The sequence below is a fragment of the Perna viridis genome, chromosome 7 (assembly GCF_037379345.1).
Source record: "Perna viridis isolate PV_CMFRI_1.1 ecotype Kerala chromosome 7, ASM3737934v1, whole genome shotgun sequence".
NCBI lineage: Eukaryota > Metazoa > Mollusca > Bivalvia > Mytilida > Mytilidae > Perna > Perna viridis.
The window spans coordinates 47601586-47624209 of NC_142451.1; the positions used below are offsets into that span (position 1 = coordinate 47601586).

At 31.1% G+C, this 22624-nt stretch overlaps 1 protein-coding gene across 2 annotated transcripts; it reads right to left on the reverse strand.

Annotated features, from left to right (window-relative positions):
• Nucleotides 1-536: 536 nt before the first annotated feature.
• Nucleotides 537-22560, reverse strand: LOC148613039 (uncharacterized). Of its 2 annotated transcripts, none has more exons than XM_088595033.1 (4): nucleotides 20648-22560; nucleotides 18864-19073; nucleotides 17368-17580; nucleotides 537-6592 (listed from the first exon to the last, which is right to left on the reverse strand). In XM_088595033.1, the coding sequence occupies exons 1-4, from the start codon at nucleotides 20745-20747 to the stop codon at nucleotides 6279-6281; spliced, it is 837 nt and encodes a 278-aa protein (XP_088451159.1). In that variant the 5' UTR covers nucleotides 20748-22560; the 3' UTR covers nucleotides 537-6278. The 2 variants fall into 2 exon arrangements, with proteins under 2 accessions (XP_088451159.1, XP_088451160.1); XM_088595034.1 differs by lacking the exon at nucleotides 20648-22560 and adding an exon at nucleotides 20519-20597.
• Nucleotides 22561-22624: the final 64 nt, after the last annotated feature.

The window sequence follows — 22624 nt, forward strand, 5'->3', positions numbered from 1 at the left end:
ATCCGCAAATCAGAAACATTTAAATGTCTCTGCCGAATATATGTCTATAAAATTTTAGGGAAAATGACTGAGGACCTTTGTCCGGTAATTCTTAGGAGTCCAAATCTTAAATATATGTTGACAATTACCAAGCATATTCTAAGACTTTTGTTGTTGGGCCAATTCAAAGCTTACTAATAGGTGTGTTTACACTTATCAAGACATTTTGTTGATTTCTGAAAGCATCTACTATTCTGTATTTATGTTGTACGCTGGTGCACGTGTTGCATTAAACCATATATTTTTTTTTCATTTGTGTTTCTACTTGTTTTAAACTGAGTGGTATTTTTCTGTCAAGAAGCATTACCAGTACAGGTATTTACCGGGAGTACAGATCATAGGTTTTGTAGAGTAGTACCTGCATATGCTTATGATTTTTATTCAGTAGTTTCTACACATTCTGTTCAATTATCATGTCAAACGGCATGTAAGTAAATTTGTACGCAGGTTTTACCATAATAAAATTTAACAGGATTCCTAGAAAAGGAACAAAAACATCAGTATTTTTTTTCTTTATTATCAACATGCAGATAAATTGTCAAACTTGGAAATAATTACATCTTTATCCCTGAGGTAGAACTTGTATAATTATACTGAATCATTATCGACCCAACTTGTTAAACTGTTTTACAGAACTCATATAAAATAACCTGGCAATAAAAAAAACAAAAAGAAAAAATCCAACTTATACTATTATAGGGAGTACAAAAGTGAATTTCCTGAGATAGAGTTGGCTTTCTTTTGTTTGAAAGGTCATTACCTGATGAACTGATATTGGTAGTTAAAAGGCAATCAAGAAGAATGATCTTTTTTCATCACACATAGCTTCAAATACCCAATTAACAGAGAAAAATACCATTTCTTGTCAACTGTCCAGGTAACTACTTATTGAAGTTCATCTGGTAAAGGTAATTCAACTACATTACACAACTTTTAACATCCATATCTAGGTAGTAAAGCAGTATAAAATCTCTTACAGCAAAGCAAAGCATATAAAGCCATCAATGGCAAGAGAAAAGCATGTGATATTAATAGAAAGTTTATGAATCTGTAAAACAGTTCATACAACACAAATCTGTTGGGGGTCAACCACTCCAGTATTAATGAAACGTAATCTCTACAATGACAATATTTACAGGAAACAACCAACTTAACCATACCTATAGATTTATACAAAATTACCCGTAGTCTGAACTTGACATCTATAGACAAAGTATGCTGGTCATAAAAACTTATATTGCTTCTATATTTGTATTGCTAAAAATTGCAAAAAATGTTCATTTTTAATGTAAATGAATCAAGTACAAATCTATGTAAGAATCATGCAAGGATCTTATGATCAGAAATATACATCATTTTCATCTTGAGCTCTACAATCCTGATGAAATATTGAAACTTTCCACAGATATTTTAAGTTTCGACAGAATTACCTGGCTCTGTATGGTTTATTTACAGTACACTTCATAAAATTAAGAAATCTAGTCTTGATTCCTTGTTGTAAAAGCAGAGGTAAATATCATTGTCAAAATATTTAATTCTGAACATGTTTTCCCACTGCCCGATTCTTAAAGAGACTGGTACCAAAATCATCCTTTCAAATATCATTCAGAAGAGACTATCAATTATTCACAAATAAATGGTTTAAAAATGTCAACAGTTAAAACTTGACAAAATGATCTTTCAAATTTTTATGAATAAAGTTTACTCTGAAAACAGATGCATGACACTTTTAAACAACACATGTGCAACAAGTAAAGATGATAGATAAAAGAGAAAAATAAGAAAAGATAAGAACTAGTATTTGAGTAAGATATGTATCTTAAGTAAAAATGTATCTGAAAAGATTTAACAATATCACCGTAACACCATCTTTTACTATACACCATATTTACATAATTGTAAAAGGAAATTTACAGAATTTAAAAAAAGGTAAAAACTGGTTTTAAATTAAATACAATAATTATGATACAATCCTGTAAAAAGCACACATACCGTAAGCACTAATGCACTATGATAGAAACTTTGGTGCTTAAATAAAAGCAGGAGTCATTTTTATGAGTGTCAGAAAATTTTTCTTAATTGCCAGAAATAATATTTAAAGGAAGTATTTCCAAACTGTAAGAATATTGTATGAGAAAAAATAAAGGAATTTATCAATGACAGGATCAAATGCCACACAAAAACACACACTGACCATTAATCCCAAACAAAAACAATTTGAATTAAACAATTAGTACCTTATAAACAAAAATACACCTTGTATTAAACACACAGGACAGGACCATTGTGATAAGTTACTGATACATAAAGTATTTTTTAACATGTAATTTTCAATATTACAGAAACTACTGTTCAAGACTGATTATTTTCCTTTCGTTACACATCAAAATTACTAAAATGATCAAACTTGAGAAATCAGTCTAAATTTAAATTCCACCTTAAGAATAAATTATTTGATATTGTCACATCCCAAATTTAAATCAGCACAAATACACAAGTAAGAAAAAAGTTAACAGTTGTCATCATAGGGAAAAAAATCACACAAAATATACATGTACACACATACAAACACACTGATTGATAATCTTATTAGTTATTGAAGAACCCTGATGGCAGTGAAATCACCGGAAATCAAAAATTGCACAAACATCTAGCCTCAGTGTCACAAAAACTCATGAAAGTAAAGTTGATCAAAACTTGTGAAGTCACAATAGAAAAAAGCATTGTGATGTCATAACTAACAATAAATTTTACACTTGCGATTTTTGTAATAAGGTCTGCTGGTAGAAGAGATAGTACAGTGAAGGTACTTTAATTTGTATGTACAAATAAACTTCCAGAATTTGGAAATCTGTTGACTTTATTAGAGCATCAACATTTTCAACAGAAACTTCGGAATTCAGTGGGATTTTGAATTTGTGATTTGACCAAATCACAAAAACCACGAATGGTACCCAACAAATTGACTTTCCGACACAGTACCATGACAAATGGTTTTGATGGCCACAACAAGTTACTGAGGCTTAAATTGCAGCCTTTTCTAACAACAAAAATAAAAATAAATATTAACAATTCCTGAGGAAACCTAAACATGGGTTATATCCTGCAAAGAGCTAATGACATAAGTGATTTGTATCTATGATTGCTGTAAACCAGCTGCCCTACATACTTTCTATCATGTACCGGTAATACTCCTTTAATACAAGGTAAAATCACAATAACAAACCAGAAAACAAGCAATAACAAACAAACAATATACAATTTAAAACTGGAAGTACCTTGAACCACTTCACAAATCTCATGTAAACTGAGAATTGTTATCAATACAAAAATAACCTATAATTTTTGAATCCTTGAGAGCCTAATTTCTAATTTCAGTTTGGCATGAAATGAATAAATAATACAAAAAATCGCCTGTATTTGATGCAGAAACTGTAAAAAATCAAAATCAACTACTCAAAGTTCTCCCCCACCACTTAATAATCATTTGTTGATTTGCTCAAATTAAAATATATAATTATGTTTAGCTGCATGTTTTATGGTTTAGTTGTCTGGCTAAAGACAATACATCACAAATTACAGAGATTTCGATGATTGAAAATAAATCCAGTTTCAAAAGCTATCATAAAACAATCTACTACTACGAACTGATTACACATAAAATTCTAAAGAAATATGGCTACACGTAATGACTTATCTAAACTCTACAAACATGGTAAAATGGTATATGTATGGTTTAAAAATATGTCAATTGGTTTCATTTTCCTAACAGCAAAAATAAATTTTGTAACTATGTACAGGATAGGACATACATAATTTAGGTTGTTCTGCTTAAAAGTGAATTGACAAGTTGTCTCAATAAAAAGTCAATATTTGGTAGAACTCATTTCATGTTTAAAAAAAGGAGATAAACAGTCCAAAATTGTGCATCATACATTGCATGTAATACAATATGCTGATACATAACATCCTAATCTCATCACTATCAAATTAGAAGATATACTTGTATGTTTGTCTTAAGGAGACAGACCTAGGGTAAGGGACATAACTCTTGAAATCAGTGACATGTTTTTCGTATCATAATCAATTTCACTAAAGCCTATCAAGCTTTCATTTGAAACAGAATGAAACCAATCCAAATTACTTTGATGCTTACATGAGACTGATGTAAAATGCTGAATACAAACATTCTTATGATTTGCAAGAGTTGTGTCCCTTACCCTAGGTCTACCTCCTTAAGCTGTGCCAAATATACAGCAACTTCTAAATTGATATTTCAGTGCCTTGACTGGCCTTGAATACACAGAAAATTCTAACTTAAACAAGATATCATTGAAACACAAAATTTTTAAGTTTAAGATAAATTCATTGTAGCGTCTACTTTCATTAGATAGCAATATAAATTTCAGGGTTTCATTAACATGATTGACAACCCTAAATTTTTTATGCATATGGAACTTTTATTTTCAAAAGTTGCAATAGAATGACACTAACATTACTGTATTCAAAGTTTTGTCATTCTCAAATTTGATTTGATGGTGACAGAAATTCATGACCTGGCTCTGCTTTCCCAGGGAGCTCAATTTGCTATTGTCAAATCCACATGTGATACACATTAATGTTAATTATGTTATCTCCCAATTCTATTTATTGATATTGAGCACCTGGATTAAGCACAGCCTAAAACAATGTGAAAGGAATTAACAATTTTATCACTAAATAACAGTTAAAAATAGCATATATTTCACCGAGATAATAAACAAAAAACATAACATCAATGATTTTATAATAGTAATAAGGTTATGCTTTAACAAGACTCATTATTGCATGATAAGTATTAGCAGTCTCTGCATACATATTCATGTATTTAAGTACCAATCTATATACAATTCAGACAATGCTAATGGTTGAGGTGATACACCAACTATATATTCATCTCCATGAATGGAGAACTATAAATTGAAATACTTTTGTCATATAATTTAACACTTCTAGCATGATCACAGAAATGTGTAGCAGAAATGACTAAATAATAATAAGATTTATTTGAAATCAACCGTCTTTGTTAAAATTTGGAGCAAATTCAATATTGATATGGGCCGAAATGGCTAAACCTTAATTTACTTACATATCTCCACCAACAATCACTAAAACCACTGCATATAAAAGTTAGTGTTTCTAGTAAGATAAGAAGAAAAAAATAATACTTGAGCCAGTAATAAGTAAAGATCCCTGAGATTAAAAAATAACAAGAGATACTCTTGACAAAAACCCTACAAAATCCTGAAAATTTGTCGTAAACATTTTTTTTCAGATTCGCTTTTCACTGAATATTAAATCACTATTTAGTGCAAATATAAACGTTCTTTCCACAAATATGGTTTCCTAATGCTATATAATGTTTTATAAGTGTATTTTCACAAGTTTGTGACTTAATATGTACATAGATACCGATAGTATCTAAATGAACATTATAATTCAACTTCTATTCAATATGAAATTAAATGTATCATGAAATACCCGTAATAAGTTTACATGTTTTTTTTTATATGAAGCACAAACTTGTAAAGCCACAAGATGTGTAAAAACTAGTATACTTTCACCTTGAGATCAATATCAACAAAAACTAAATATCAAAAAAATAATAGATTAGATAATTCTTCCCTGAATGTAATGAAAGAACACCATGGATTTGTTTTCAATTGACATTTTTATCGCCATTATTGAGATCAAGTTTGACAAAAATACAAGTGTCTGAAAATACTGTTCTTTCAGAAAATAAGGCCTAATAAAGTTCCTGTGTTTCCCCTTACCATAAAGACCCTAACTTTTTGTACCTACCCTAAAGTTTTTTCTGCCCTTCTTTGACAAGCATTATTTTTAATGTCTAAATGTGTCTACAACACAAACAAGTCAAAAACTTTTGAAAAAGTAAACAGTTTTGCCTACCTACTGACCCTAGTTTTCTTGAGCATGTTAGTAGAAACACAGGTTTTCTTTGGCTTATGATTAATTTATGAATTTGAATTTAGTTCTGCTTTAACATACTAAAACCCAAAAATAGTGCCATGGTTCTTGATGGGATGGTTAACATGTATATAAACATTATAAACATTTAAACTTATCTCTGATTAATTAAACATACAAAGGATAGAACTAACTGGAGCAATGAACCTTTGATAAAAAAATGCATTAACAACTGAAAAGTTCACCGGAAATAGCTGAGAACATATTTACTATCATGTACGCCCTTTCTTTTGTAGTAAAAGATGCTTCAATGATGAGGCTTCTTCTCGTAATGTGGCTACTTGAGCTCGAAGGATGGCATTTTCTTTTTCTAGAAAACTTGCCCTTATAGCTATCTCATCTTCTCTAGATTTTCTAGCATCTCTTGACTTCTTGGCAGCCATGTTATTTCTTTTTCTTCGCTCAAAATATTTAGAATCTTTTTGGTCAGTTGGTATTGGTTTCTTTTCACTTCTTGGTCGTTTCTGTGTTTGTTGTACAGCAGCTAAAGCCCTGGCCAAGGTAGGAGAAGCACTGGCTGCAGCAGCTGAAAGAAAGAGCAGGTTAACACATGTACATCAGGTTCAACATTTCATTCAAGTTGTCCCTCCAAGATAATATGAGAAAGGCACTACCTGGAATGCTCCCATAGAACAGCAGAATACTGCAAAAGTTTGTTGATAACAATAATTTCCACTTCCATGGCACAATGTGATATAGGAGAAAATACACATGCAACACACCACTTTTTTTTGCAATTTTCCCAGATTTTTGAGGCCCATAGTATATCAGATCCTTAATTTTCATTTCATCTTTATTGTCTCCTTGACCATTGAATCACCTTCACGAGCATATGACTTAACTTGAATTAACAGAGCTATTATTTTACTTCTGGGTTCCCACTTTTCAAATTGTAGACACATGCCATTTTTCACTAAAATTCAATGAGGCTGCTAAACACTCCTAGACTAGTTCTCATTACTTAAGTATAGATAATAAAACCAGCAATAGAAATGTAAATAAGGTTTAAAAATTAAATTGACATCTTGATAAACACTAAACCTAAGTATGAAATCTGTTTTGTAATTAATGAATGGCACTTCAATGCCTTCAACACCTATTTACAATCAGTTTGAGGATACATTTCTTACTATATCTTGTAGTAAACATTTAAAATTGCCCTGGGAAAGTTAGAACACCTTGTCCCACCTGTCAAAGATAATAATCAATACTAGATAATGGTACACATGAGTAATACATCATACTCAAATATCTCTCATTTTAACCAACAGAATTGTTAAACTCTTATGCTCTTTACAGGGTGTATTTGACCTTCATCTAAAAATAACTATATGCAATAGGTGTATTGGATTTAGGCACCGACAATTTTTGTCCTAAGAAAATATGGAATCGTCACTTTTATTTTTTTTTCAATGGATATAAGCAAGGAAAAAAAAATTCATTTTGTTCAAAAAGATCCCAGCAACCCCCAGCCTTCACAGATAGCATGTGGTTTGTACCTTACAATCTGTTGTGTAGGTTATTTTTTTAAGGTCCTAAAAGACTGTCACTTTCAATGCCTAAATATGAACAACACAAATGCCTGTGCTTTTTCTTTTACCTAAACAGGCCAAACAATGAATTCGTATACACAAGTATTAAAATGAATTGAAAGATATGGCCTTCATAACATAAAAAAAGTGCCAGCATCAAGACATACATGTATACATGTAATCCTCATACTGTTACACTTCCATCAATTTATAATCCCCTAATTGTAATTAATCACATGTCCAATGTTTTATTATTTATGCTCTAACATTAAAGCATTCAAATCGTTTATGAATGCAATATATACCTGGTCCTGCCAGTCACAGAAATATAAGGATGTGAGTAAGCTCCTTTAACAAATCTAACTGTTGACCTTTCCACCACAGTTCAATGGGCAATACACATAATTCCCAAGTTGATAATTATTTCCTTATGTCACCATTATATAATACAAGGTAAAACAGACCTTTTATATAAAGGGGGTCAATAGTTTAATTATATAATTTTAGTCTAGGTGGAACAAAGGGTTACATAGGATTATTTAAATTCTTCATGACAGGTACCAGTAGGAAATCACTCAATCAATTTACATGAAATTTGGTAAATCTGCTCTTATGACATTAAAGGTAATGGAGCGTGTTAGATATAATAGATATGCATTATTTAAAATTAATTATAAATAGAAAACTTTAATGACAAGTTTTTAATGTATTGGTAAGTTAAACAAGTCCTATAAGATAAGTATAACTTGTGATGTATTTCATGATTCAAAGAGCTTTCTTCACAAAGCATTGTACATTGCAATTTTAAACACACAACATTTGGACCAAAAGACAAATACTGTAAATCTAGATATATTTGTATAAATTATAGTTTTAATCATCAGAAAAATGTGATTTGACTACAATTGTAAAAGTTTATTCAGTTAGAATCATCCTTTTTATAAATTTCAGGCATAATGCTTATTGTTTTTCTGAAACGCTTAATCCTATTCAGCAATAAGGATTTAGAGAATAAAACATAGAAGTAAATTTAAAACTTAAAAGTATATCACCAACAATATATCAATGTACCATAAGAAATCCTTACCTAGGCCATGCATTTGCAGATATGGATTCATATAACTCGATGTCGAAGAATAACTACCCATACTAATAGAGGAATGGTACGGCAAAGTGGGCGACAGTGGTGAAGAGCTCTGATACGGAGTGAAAGACGATGAAGATGACCCCATGCCAAATGAACTGGAGCCTGAAAAGGCTCCAGTGGCAGGTTCCATGGGGGAAGGCAATCCATGAAAATATCCCTCACCAAATCCACTCATTGCTATTCCCTTAGATATCCATAAACAAGTTAGAGTGTAAAACTTGTGTACAATTACTCAACTGTCCACCGTGTGAACTCTCTGTTTTACCACCCAAATGACCACTGGCCACTTAATTACATGTACTTCCTTTTTTGTCCCAATACACTAGTCAACTAATATGTCCATCCAATACACAAGTGTCTAACTCTTTTCAATATATATCCCTATTTCAATTCTTGTTTCATTTCACTAACTGCAAAAATTAAATGTTCTTTCTAAAGTAGTTGATTGAAATAAACTGTATATTTATATTGATACTATCAAAAATTTTCTTTTTCAATATTCTCAATTTTTATTCTTCAAAATCCAAAGCTCCGCACGATATATATTCTTTTCATTAGCTTTTCAAGGCAGCTCAGTGTATGTAAATATTAAAGAATTGATCAGTAATTGTATCAAAGTAATTTCCTGACAATATCCTTGAATGTAATCCACAATCACCAATATTTAATCCCCTTAAAAGTATACTAGTGGTCAATTAAATATTTTTTTTATGAATTAGACCACATAATAAATCTGATTCAGTTCCTGTTAAAATACATCATTTTTCCTGTGTCCTTGTTTTTCTTCTTCAAAGAACACAATCTGGTTACAATTACTTTGATTTTTTCCAAAATAAAATATAAATTTGATGTTAAAATTTCAGTGGCCAGCCCACTCCTTTGATGTTTTTAATATTCACTGTTTAAAACCCCATTGCTTCATTTTTCTACTTGACCAATCAACGAACTTGGATGTCATAACATTATCCAAGTTTCAGACATAATTCACAATACACATGGTCTAACAAATGTTTTCTTACATAACAAGTTGTAAAGGTCAACTGAAGCTTTATGGGGATTGAGACTGGTACAAACAATTAATTAATTCCAATTACCAATCATTTGGCAACCAGATAAAAAACAGGTAAAAATCTACTTTAATAGGCTTCTGTAGCATATACTGACACAACAATCCTGGTATTAGCTCTCACATTGTTTTAAATGTGAAAAGTTTGCACAAATGAGATAATAGATTTGTTCTTCTCACAAATCTTCCTGAATACAAAAACAAGTCACTTGAAAATAAATTTAACTATCATATTACTCCAGAATCCAATTCAGTTCCATTTTTAAGTAGCCATTAGAACAACTTTTTTGAATGTAGAACTAAACAATTTTGCTGTATGTAAAGTAAACATCAAGTCCAAATAAACAATAGAAGTTAAGACTCAACAACTGAAGGTCAACAAACTGTGGCTATTTTAATGGACCTATGACTTAAGGACATAAACTGACCAATATCAACTTGTACATCAGTACTCTGTTATTCATGCATGTTACATTAGTGGGGTCCAATATAGGGTTTTATTCGGTATAGTCAGGGATATTTTTTGCCTTAAATTATCTCCAAAATATAATGCTGTTTCTCAAAAATTACAGCTTCAAAATTAGATAAAAAGGCTCACAGTGTAATCTAAATAAAGGTCAACTGGCAGTGGAAGAACACTGGATGATGTGGATGTTTAATATTAATCATTTAACACTTGTCTTTTTCTTGTAATCCTCAACAAGATTAATAATTTTAACTACAAATACAAGGTTTTGTTCCATCATTCCAAATTTCTCATTAAAAAAAAATACCCATACTTTCCCTATTAAAAGAGAATCAGTTGGTTTTGAATAGACCATTATCATTGATAGTAAATAGTTTAACTTCCCCCATTTGTAAAAAAAAAATAAATGATAATACCGGTAGATCTTCCCATTTAAACCTCCACCAACAACAAAATCCTGATTTTTTTTCAATAGGAGGCAATTATTGGGTACATTCAAGAATTAATAGTAGTACAATTTCAGTTAGTGGATGGTTCACATGTTTTAATTGAAGGAATGATCATGAAGAAAATCTACTTTCCACTAACTTTTCATCAAATAAAAAGAATTACTGGGTATTAAAAAAAAAAACAAAACAGAAATAACATTTTTTTCCAAACATCTTGGATTTAAAGGAAATGTTATATTATATGTTTTAGCCTTAAAGTAATTGGATGGATACATGTGTAACAGCCAACAGTACACATGTGTAACAGTGAACAGTACAGACATGTCAATTCATTTTCTTTAGAAGATTGAAGGAATATATTACTGATGTTTCAAGAACTCAAAAATTCAGCCCTAACTCAGTGTTCTTTGATATTTCAAAATTTTAAGTTTTCACAGGAAAACTCTAAATGAAGATTAACTATCCCATACTCGAAGGTAGCCATCTAAAACTTAAGAAATCCTTTCAAAAATCTTTCTACTTAACAAAGCCTTTAATAAGTGGGCACAATAATCAACTTTCTAACACCTGAATTGCACTAGCCATGGGTGATAGAAAAGTGGAATCCTAGAACACTGCAATTATTGGTTATTGTTCTAACAAGACATTGTATCAATCCGTATTTTAATCTGATTTTCATGACACCCCTATTAGGTGACCCTTTCTTATGTACTTAACCATGACATAAACATATGGAGCATGTCATATCAATACACATAATACATGTAATTAATTACACCACATGTCATACCAATACACATCCTGGCTTTTTTAATTAATAGGTCCTGTCATAATAGTACAAATATTAACATTTCTTGTTATTTTGGTCAATATGCAATACATAAAATCACACATGTAAGGGTATTGACAGTAATGGTCAATGTCCTGAGAGGAACTTCATATTGTAATGTTGTTTTTATTACATCCATTCTTCAGATTCTAACTATTTTTGGTGGTCCCAATGACAATACATGATGTACACAACTTCATTTGAATGCATGAAATCATAGCCAGTGTTTCATTATTCAGGCTTTAATAAACATATATTTGTTTGCTGCGGCCTAAATAAAAAAATGAAAAGGCCTCATCTCTAAACATCAAATTGAAAACAATTACAAAATTTTATTTATTTTTATCTCCCTTTATTTTTTCTAAATCTTCAGTTTATACAATTTAGTGTTTTAGTGGTTACATTTGGTTTCGAATGTTGTCCATATTACTGGTAGGCCAAGAAAAAATGTTAAAGGTTACATTGGATGAAAAATAGGATAGGTAGGTATAATCGTTTTGTTTTTTACATTTGTTTAAAATAGACACTTACATGTACGAGAGGATTTCTAGACTTCAACTGTGGTCAACTAAGAGGTATTCAATAAAAATAATAATAAAAAAAAACCAATAAAATAGGCTAGGGTAGGCCAAAAAAAAAAAGGGTAGGTAGGGTAACCTTAAACAGACATATTTATCCGACACCATTTATAATGAGTTTGCTTTGACTTCATGTGACACCCATGATGCTTACCCATGACAACGTAAACTTACAACCTCTCACATTTCATTAGACAAAAGTGATAGCAACTGTGAAATTCAAGGCTCCATTTGGGGCATTGGTGTCCTGAATTTTCCAACTCACTTTCATTCATTGAATAATCTTTTATATATTAAATAATTAAAAACATTTTACTTGTTTAACATGAAATATGAAAATAAATACAGTAATCAAACAGTTAAACAAATAAAATCTAAATCTATAAATGTATCAGCTATCTTTAAAAAAAAAAATGCACTTGTTTTTCTTGACCTTAAAATAAAATTTTATTCATACTAATGTTCTGAGCTCTGAGTAACATTAAACAAACATGTATGATTTCATGATTCTTCTGTTTTGAAGATTGATAGCTAATTCAGCTCTGGTACTCTTGTTGCAACAAATTAACTGTATACATTATATAAACATGAAAATGATGTGGTTTCCAAAGGTATGGTGTTGATAATTCAACAGAGAAAGGTGTTACTTTAAATGCCAGTGATGGATATTTTTTAATCTTAATACCCCTTCACATACACAAATCTTTCTTACAAATTCCTTACAAATCATCAATTCCTAGTTAGCAAGCAATCTTATTTAATTTGACTACATTCATAAATGACTCTTAACAACTGGTACTTTCACAGGCATTAGTATTGATTCACAAACAAATTTTTTGGAAATTTTTTTGACATGTCAAAAAAAAAAGTTTTACACTTATGTCCACAAATCTTTAATGAAAATTTTACATATTAAGTCTTGAAAACAATTCTTAACAATTCATAAGGCATCACTGACTGATTGCAATAGGAGTGATTACAAGTTGTTCATGATATACCATTACAAAAAAATTATAAAAAATTAAGGCATCAAATGGGACATTAAATGACACCCAGCCCCATTGTGTTGTATCTGCATGTAACCACAAAGCATCACCTAGGAACAGCAGATTGAACTAAAATCCTTATCTTCATCTAACTCCCATAAATCACAACAAATTTTCACCTTTTATAGCATTTCAAACAAGATAACTCCATATATTTTTTGGACATCTATTCATATTCCAAGGAAGGTAACTCTAATTCATCGATTTTATTTTTTTTTTTGGGGGGGGGGGGGTGGGTGGGGAAGAAAAAGGGGTAAGAGGCTTCAGTCTTGCATTTATATCCCTTGACTTCTATAGTGAAAGAGTAAACAAGGGAACAAAGGTTCTAGCTGAAATCAAAAGAATGTTATCCAGGGACAAAGACCTGATCTGGGTTACAGACACACCCAACAAATAAAAAATAACCAAAATAATACATACATGTACGAAGTATGGAAAGTAAACAAGCAACATGGGCTACACTAAAAACAGGGAAGGCGGACCAGGTGCATCAGTAAGGTAAGTGTCCACTGCTTTTCTGTAAACACCTGCTGAGTTGCCCATAAAAAGTTAAGTCCAGGGTTGACGAAAGAGGAAAAGAAAACTATGACGTGTTGAACAAATCAGTTTTCATGGTGCAGATGGACATACATGTACTGTAATGATCCTCCAGTTAAGTGCATATTTTTAGGTTTCTTTTTTATAATTATGTAAATTGATTCAATATAACTTTCAGTTATGTTGCTTTTTGAAGGACATTTGAAAAATTATTTTTTTCGCCAAAAAAGGTGGGGCGAGTACATAAAGAATAGACAGAAAAGTGGTCTTGAACTATAAATAGCCATTTTTTATGTTACATGCATAATATTAAATTTTGTTAAAAGCTTCATCAGCTGCCAAATCTGTTCATTTCTGATTCTACTGAATTCTGCTGATTCAATGAAAAAAGTATGCAGTAATGAAATTGAAGCAATAAATGCTGACAATAACTACAGAACATTGTGAGAACAACATTTTTTTTAATCAAAGAAAATCGATAGTTCTTATCTTATTATTTTTTGCCATTACTTCAGAAGATTGCCAACAGGACAATCACCTGGGTTAAAAATACTTTCACCTTGGTAAAAGAAATAACAATAACGGATACACAGGTAAGCATGTATCTTGTTTATATTTCATTTCATCTATTTCTTGATTAGTTTTCAAATAAATAATGACAATTACCGACCATATTTGTTACATGCATTTGAATTTATCTAGGTCAACTTTTTGTCTTGCAAGACAATAAATATATCAACATCTATTTCATGAATTTAATGCAGTTTATTAGTGGATATCAAATAAAATTATTAGGAAAAGTACAATTTAGGCATATTTCAACAGAAACAAAAATAATGAAAATGACAGCTAATGCAGCTTTTACAAAAAGTTAGTCATCTTATAGTGTTATGTTTGCTTTATTCTATAAGTCATTGTTCATATCTTTTGACAAAATATTAGTTTGCAAAGAGACAAAAAGAAAAACACTATATTTTTATACCCTCCATGTTTTGATGTACACCCGCTCAGGGATATGCAATGCAAGAATGGTACCAAAAGAGCCAAATGGAAATGAAATTCAAATTTAATCTAGACTCCAAAGAAGTACTAAATTTTTGAAAAAAATCCTTTGATTACACTGCATATCTGAAAATGTCTCAGCAGATGGACAGACGGCGACTGAACTACATTTACAATGTATGTATTTTCCTAGGGTATCACATACATGTTTAGCATACATGTATACATGAACCTTGCCATCTTGTGTGGTTGGTTATAAAAAAAATGATTGACCTTGCAAAAGTGTTTGTTCATGTATCTTATCTGCATAAACAACAAATCAAGTTGATTAATTGAAAGAGGTACCATATACAAATATACAAATGTACATATACATGTACATGTACATGTGTATTTCATAAACATGCAATTTTATTCATTGTCATCTATACCTATTTTCATTATATTAACACTTTCCAGTAACATATACCTAATGTATAAAACAAATACTGAAAGGATGACTAATAGGAAAGAGTGAATAAACAAAATATAAAAATGAGTGCTAAAGAATGCAAAGATTTCATGAATTCCTAGATTTTGTTCCGTGAATGAATTATATCTTCAAGCATTCTTGCCACAAGTAATTATATCTTGTTTACTCAGGATAAAAAATAACCAATTAATTATCCTATTTATTATATGAATTTTCTTCATAATTTACTGCTGTTTCCAACATCAAATTGAAATTTTGTGATCAGTGGAAGAATATTTGTTTTGTGCCATTTTGGTGGGAGAGTGATATCACCCAATTTCTTTCATATTGTGAGTTATTGAAATTTATTACACAGGAAACATTCAATAAATCAATGATATAAATATATAATTAATTGAAAAGCTATAGATGTAATTTATGCACCAATGACTTACAAATAAATGATGTATATTATTTTCATGTTCGAGATTATAACAGCAAATTTATAAATCTTGAAAATGTTATAAAATGAATTTTATAAACTCTCCCCCCCCCCACAAAAAAACAAAAAAACCAACACCAAAGTCGAATAATACCTCTTACAATTACATTAACTATCTCTACTTATAAACATCTATTATGATGTCTAACCTTCCTAAAGAATTCCATAGATTTATCAGGCATAGGTGTTAACCCTCCTGTTTTTTGAGGAAGTTTCCCATAATTTCACCTTTTGACCCACAAAAAAAAGTTTCCTGTGCGGGAAGCATCACTTTCCTGGTTTCAAGAATTCCTCTCATAATTGAATTGATCAAATTTCTGTCAATTTTTGTTCCCCATTTTTGTTTATGTCAACAACCGTGTGGGTCACAAATGCGCTTTATCATCAAAACCCTTAGAACAGCTAATAGACATACAAGTTCCTCTAGAATTATCTTCGTTCATATCAACAAATAGCATGATAGTTAATGTCAAGATTTTAAAATCTTTGTGGCTGAATACAACTTTCCGTTCCATGTGGCTGATCATTTTACTGACGTGAAAAAAAAAACAACATTCCCTGACAATAAAATTACGGAGAAATTTTAATGTACTAGGACTAAATGCACCCAAATCATAACGCAGGTTATTGTACCAAGTCTCGAGGCTACAAACTTACAGTGATAAGATTGAAAACAGTAAACAGAAACCAATCAGTATTTTATGTAATGAAAGCAATGGTAGGGGTGCCAAAAAGTTATTTGCTACTCTTATTCGCATTTTTAAAGATGGAAGCAGGTCCATCAAAACCAGATTCATTGACATGCCAGCAGTTAATATTAGAACAGGGCAAAATCTGTTTCATGCCACACCAAGCATCACTCCTGTGAATACATGTATTTATAATTCATTTTGTTGATTCATTTGTATATATCATGTATTTATGGTTTTGAAAGAAAAAATATTTTAAGTCCTCTGTTTTATTTAATTTATACTATAGCATAACAAAATATGTCGATAATGTCGTCACACAAAATCTCCTGCAATTTTAATATGGTTTGCAGGAGATCTTCCACAGTTAGGTCTGACTAGGTTAACAGGTATGTTATTAAGCAGTTTTGCATAGACAGTTTTAACATGCGAAACCTTTTATCTTCATATGATGTCTAATATTTTCATAAAAACTTCATCAATATCCATTCGGCAGATAATGAAGATTTTAACTTATAATGAGGTTTTAATATGTACATTGCAAAAATCTCAAGTTTGACTATCTCTCATTTCAGGCTTCAAGCAGTAAACAGCTTCCTTCATGCATATAATTTTATGCCTAACCATCTAATAAAGTTTCATCAAGATCAATTAATCAATTTAGGAGAAATTACTCAGATCTGTAACTTTATTATAATAGGAACATTTCAAATCACTTATTTTTTTGCACAAGGAAAAGGGAAGATAAAATGTCCAAAACAAGTACAAGTACATACAGGCACAGAACTGGGATGTTTAATCATTTTCTGTGGGAAAGACTGATACTTATACCGTAGTATTTTTCTACCTATGGTACTGTTAAAGCATTTTGAACTGCCATTTAACTATCTTTATACTATGGATCTTTTTCCATCCCATCCGTGTCGAGATGAAAGCTGCAGAGATGTCAAGGGTTTTATCTATAAATTATATAAATTGTAAGATGCAACAATCTAAAATACACATACCTGGGTTGTACATACTCTCTAACACTGCATCTGGACTTGTTAGTGTTGCACGAGCATGAGCAATACTTTTCTCTGATAACCGTCTCATGGCAACAGGTTTGGCAAGGCTATATGACATTTCATGATGAGACGAAGATGGGTCACAATCCATATTACTTCTATGATGAACTGTAACATTTGGATTTGGCATCTGTTTTGGTCTATCTGGGCTGCCTATTAATTCATTATCATGCATATTGAGTTTTTAGCTTAAAATGAGATACATTGCACGTACATAAAATAATATTTTTAAGATGCACATACACACAAACACAACAAATTCTGTCACTCATCAGAGAAGAGCATAAAATCTTCAGGGACTTTTTATAACATCCTTTAACTAAGATTTACAAAGACTGAAATAGCAGATATTATCTTCTATAGGTGGTCAACCTTAAACAGTCCTAATGCAGTGTTTCCCCTCTATATAAATGTATGTGGTTATACCAAATATACATATATAGGGGAACATATGGGAATGTCATAATCTTTTGATTATCTCCCTTTGAAATCTTGGACCAGAGTTGTCTTTCTTGTCATATGTTAATGTGTTTACCCATCAGGAGAAGCCAAAACATCCATATTTCATAGATCTTTATCCTTTAGAGAAATCCCTCTTTTGCTTTAAAGGCAGCCATGACTTCTTCAACTTGGATCATCGATTTATTTTGAATAATTGTTGACAAATACACATACTAAGTACATGTTGCCAAATATATGTACAATGTACATGTATGGCTATGTGTAGCAATCATGTTATTTTAATCATACAAGAAGCTTGTTTGTTGGGGTTTAACGTCCGAGCAGCAATATTTTAGCTATATTCAGACAACATACATACGAGAAGCAATGCCTTGGCTGTAATGTAGAAATGGAGGGGTGAAAGCCTGCATTCCTCTTCATAATTTCAAGGTGCCATTTTAATAAACAGAATCCCAAAAGCTGTCTCAATTCAGTATAAACATCGAAAAAAAACTTCCTCCTCCCTTCAACTACCATTAACATAGGTGTATTAAAACAATTTGACAAATCTGTAGGTCATTGGCAAATACAGCATATTACACACTAAAGTACCCTCCTGTTCCACACATATTTCAGATACTACATGCAGTTGAAACGCAAACATGTATGAGTGACTGTGGATTCTAATATGACATGCTTCAAAGCTCTTTAAACCACAGTCATGGTAAAAAAAAAATGATTAACACATGACTAACATTTCGTGCAACACAAGGGCTTTGTCTATCATTGTTTTACCATGGACTGGCCATTTATGCTATTTAACCCCTCACTATCACTCAGGGTATAACAAAGTGACATAAATGGCCAGTCTGTGGTGAAACAATGATAAAATGGAGTTTCCATGATATATTTCTTAAATACATGTACATGCATCAAAACAATACATGTACACTTGCATTTTGTCAATTATCATAATGAGTTGTACCACAGCATACCTGGAGGTGTTGGGGGGAGATTCTTCTCTGGTTTCATTGCGTAATTTACAGGATGTGGTTCAAACAGACCATGTGTTTCTGTGGTTGCTGTAGAAGTTGCCATTGAAGAATGGTGGTCATCTCCATGACTGTGGGCCATGTGTAGAGCCAAATTACTGATATCACCAGCACCATAGTTGTCCATGTAGAACCCAGCAGTTTTATGTTCAGCTAGAGGAAAAAGAAAATAAAATATACATTTGAACACATGGTCACTCATCACAATCTGTAATAAAGTTCTTAAGAGTGAACTTCTCATTCTTAGGGATAAAGGGAAAGGGCCAAGAAATTATTTGATTAGCTGCACAAACCTTTTAAATGCTGTCAACCAATAAAATTGATATCCATGTGTCTAAAGCCTATGGGTCCCAAAGAAAAAATAATTAAATTTTATTATGTGTAAACAAAACTTTGGCAAGGGTTCTCAGGTTTTTAACAATTCTTAGCCCTTTACAATGCCAAGCAGACTCCTTGACCAGACAAAGGTAGGTAGATTTCATGGTCTGCAGTTGTAGAAATCTACACCAGAATGACTTCTATAGGTAAAGTAATGCACAGATATTACAAGGTTCAAGATCATGTCAATACTACTACATTTTGGATGTACAAGATGTATATTTTCATTTTGGACAGGTTGGGTACTTAAGAACTAATTTTATAAGACCAACAAACAAAAAGGAAATTGACAAAATCAGAGGTAAATATACATTAAAAAATATCCCGACTTGAAAAAGCAGAATTCTACATTAAAGTGGATGCAAATCAGGTTGGATATTCATACATGTACGTTTTGTATGTGTTGTTGATTCTTGAAAAATCAGATTGTTATTTGTCTACAGTACATGTTAATTTGTATAAATGATTATACCTTTTTTTTCTGCCTTGTAAAACATTCCAAACAAGAATTTCGATTTTTTACCAATAATACGCCTACAAGAGGGCGTCCACACAAAAAGCAAGCAGTGGGTGGCACAACAAATTTTATTTAAAAAAAATTTCATCTACATGTATTTCATATCGCAAAGGCAACTTTTCTCAAGTTAAATATTGAAATTACAAAGAAAGCATTGAAATACATAAAAAAAGGGAGATAACTTTTACATTTTATGGAACAGTAAAATCATTTTCTGGGCCATTCATTGTCCATTAAAAAAAAATGATACTACTGGACATGTATGTATGTATGCTATGACATTACATTGATACTAAGTATTCTTAATGCTACATTGTATAAGGAACAACACCTACACCTCTGAAAATATAAATGTAAGTAATGTGATAGTTGCAATATATTTATAAATTTAGAATGTCAGAAAAAATTGACAAAATAATTTATTTGAAATGAACTTGATTACCAAGTCGTAAAATTTCACACACTGTAGAAAAGAAATATGAGACAATGTTGATATTAACAGTAATTAAAATTTACTACATAAATTTTGGTAACTTCACCTTCATAACAACCACATTAGGTGTAAAATCATACATGTACAAGCTGGTTATGAATATTGAAGAAAAAACGGTGCACATAGATTTGCGATGCAACACACTGCTATTATATGGTGTGTTTTAATTGGTAATAAAACAAACTTATAACACTTATCAGCAACACGTACTTAAATGGCATAACACGTATTATTTAGAATTATATAATGATGTGTAAAGTTCTTCAAGATGGCTACCCAGTGTACTGACCAAGGTCAACAAACAGTGACCATCCAGGTTACGGTGACCTCGCCTCTTACCATAGTTTTCTGTTCCTGTTCTTTGAGAAAAGTACTGTAACTGTGCCATCAGGTGCGGATCCATCCCTGGCGGAAATTCAGAAAAATCATTATCCGCCATAATAAGTTATTTTGATATTTTTTCTATAAACATTGAACGGTTACGTCATTAAACTTCGACCCTGTCCATCCCTCACTATTCAGACGAGTCGATCATGTCCTGGGGGATCGGTGGAAAAAAAAATGACTTGAAAACTGCACAGTAATATCTAAACGTCTTAAAGTACGTGTGAACTCTGTATGATGACATTAAAATTAAAAGAAAACGTTAAACTTCTTTTTATAGTATTAGAAATATTTTGATTAAAACGCAATGCATTAAAAATTTACCTATCAGATTAGTTAATTCGTCCGTCACGCATAACTTACAACTGACCAGTCACGTGATTTGTGTTTATTGATAAATTCTGCCACGTGCTACTACAATCAACAAAACCGAAAGGGGGAGGTAGACAATCTTAATATTAAATGATATATTATACTGCAGTATAAACTGTGTGTAAATCTTGTTGAAAGAAAAATATATTTGTTAATCTTTAAAAGAATAAATAAGACCAAGGATTTTTGATTAAATTTAATATACAATTTTTCTATAAAAAGCCTTGATATGAAAATTAAGAGACCTGTTCATTTTACATCAATATACCTTTCTCAAGACTACATGGTTTCTATTGAAAATTATTTTAAAAAAATCTTAATTGATTAAACAAGTAACCAGTTCACATTCACCAATTAACTTACTTTTTGATTTAATTCATAAATTTGAAATTAATCCCAAAACAAAGGAATGACGAAGTCTAAAGGTGCTGTGTTAAATTTCTCACAGTGGTCTTGTAATGTGATAAGAAAGATATTACAATGTATTATGTAATATACAGAATTCCCTGTTAAAAGGGAACTAAAATATTAGCATTGATATAATACTTCAGAAATGATGAGTTGGGTGGAAATCTACTTAAAAAAAAATAGAAATGGATTTTTAACCTCTTACATTGAATGAGTGCTACACCACAGACATTTGGAGAATAGATTTGTTCTAACCAGCCGACTAAGGGCAGTACAATTTGACTCTTTTCACAATATTTTAGCATTTACTATGGTGTATTCTTGTTACAGTAGAAAATATAATTTTTATTAGAATAATCAAATGCATCAAACTATAATTTACAGTTCCTTCATCATATGAGTCAGTTTAATTTTATTCAAATGATGAAGACACATTGTGTTGTTCTCAAGTTACTGTACCATGATAAAATCATTTTTAGCCTTGATTTTTTTGGTGGTATTCGAACATAGTATCACTGATTTATTAATTTTTTATCACCGGTAATTGGTCATTTTTTTAAATGCTATGTTCAATATTAATCAAATTTGTATCAGAATCTAAATATTTAATCTGAATGAAAATAAAAATTCACCAAAAAGACTACAGATCATCTAAACAAGACAACTAATAATGGTATAAAATCTGAAGAAAATAAGACCAAGTTTTCTCAAAATAATGCAACAAATGATAGTAAATTTATTGACACTAAATCCAATAACCCAAAATTTAAAAAAATCTCAACCTTAATAAGCTAATCGTGTAGTCACACATTCAAAATTTCCAAAGTGAGAAGGGAAGACACTTCTAAATAGAAAGTGCAATACATGTGCTAGTGAACACTATCTAATCCACTATTGAGTATACAGACTTTATTGATCTATCATCAGGAGTTAAAGGAACTAAAGCTCTTCAAATTAATTGTTCACTTGAAGAAAACTGTAAGTCCTCAATGAAGTGTCAATCAATAAGCCTGAGGTTTGATACCTAGGTAAAAGAAATACCAAAGATCCTTGGTCAGTAACGAATGGCCCCAACCTAGAACCCATTCTTATTTGAATCCCTGATTACAGGAACATTCTATAGCTAAATGACACCCAAGATAATTCAACGTG

What these genes read in the sequence shown, in the direction of transcription:
- LOC148613039 (XM_088595033.1), bottom strand. Translation starts at nt 20,747, where the DNA reads ATGGCGGATAATGATTTTTCTGAATTTCCGCCAGGGATGGATCCGCAC. An exon ending in AACAGGAACAGAAAACTATG is followed by an intron (nt 19,074 to 20,647) that starts GTAAGAGGCGAG and finishes TTTTTCCTCTAG; the next exon opens with CTGAACATAAAACTGCTGGG. An exon ending in TCTCCCCCCAACACCTCCAG is followed by an intron (nt 17,581 to 18,863) that starts GTATGCTGTGGT and finishes ATGAATTAATAG; the next exon opens with GCAGCCCAGATAGACCAAAA.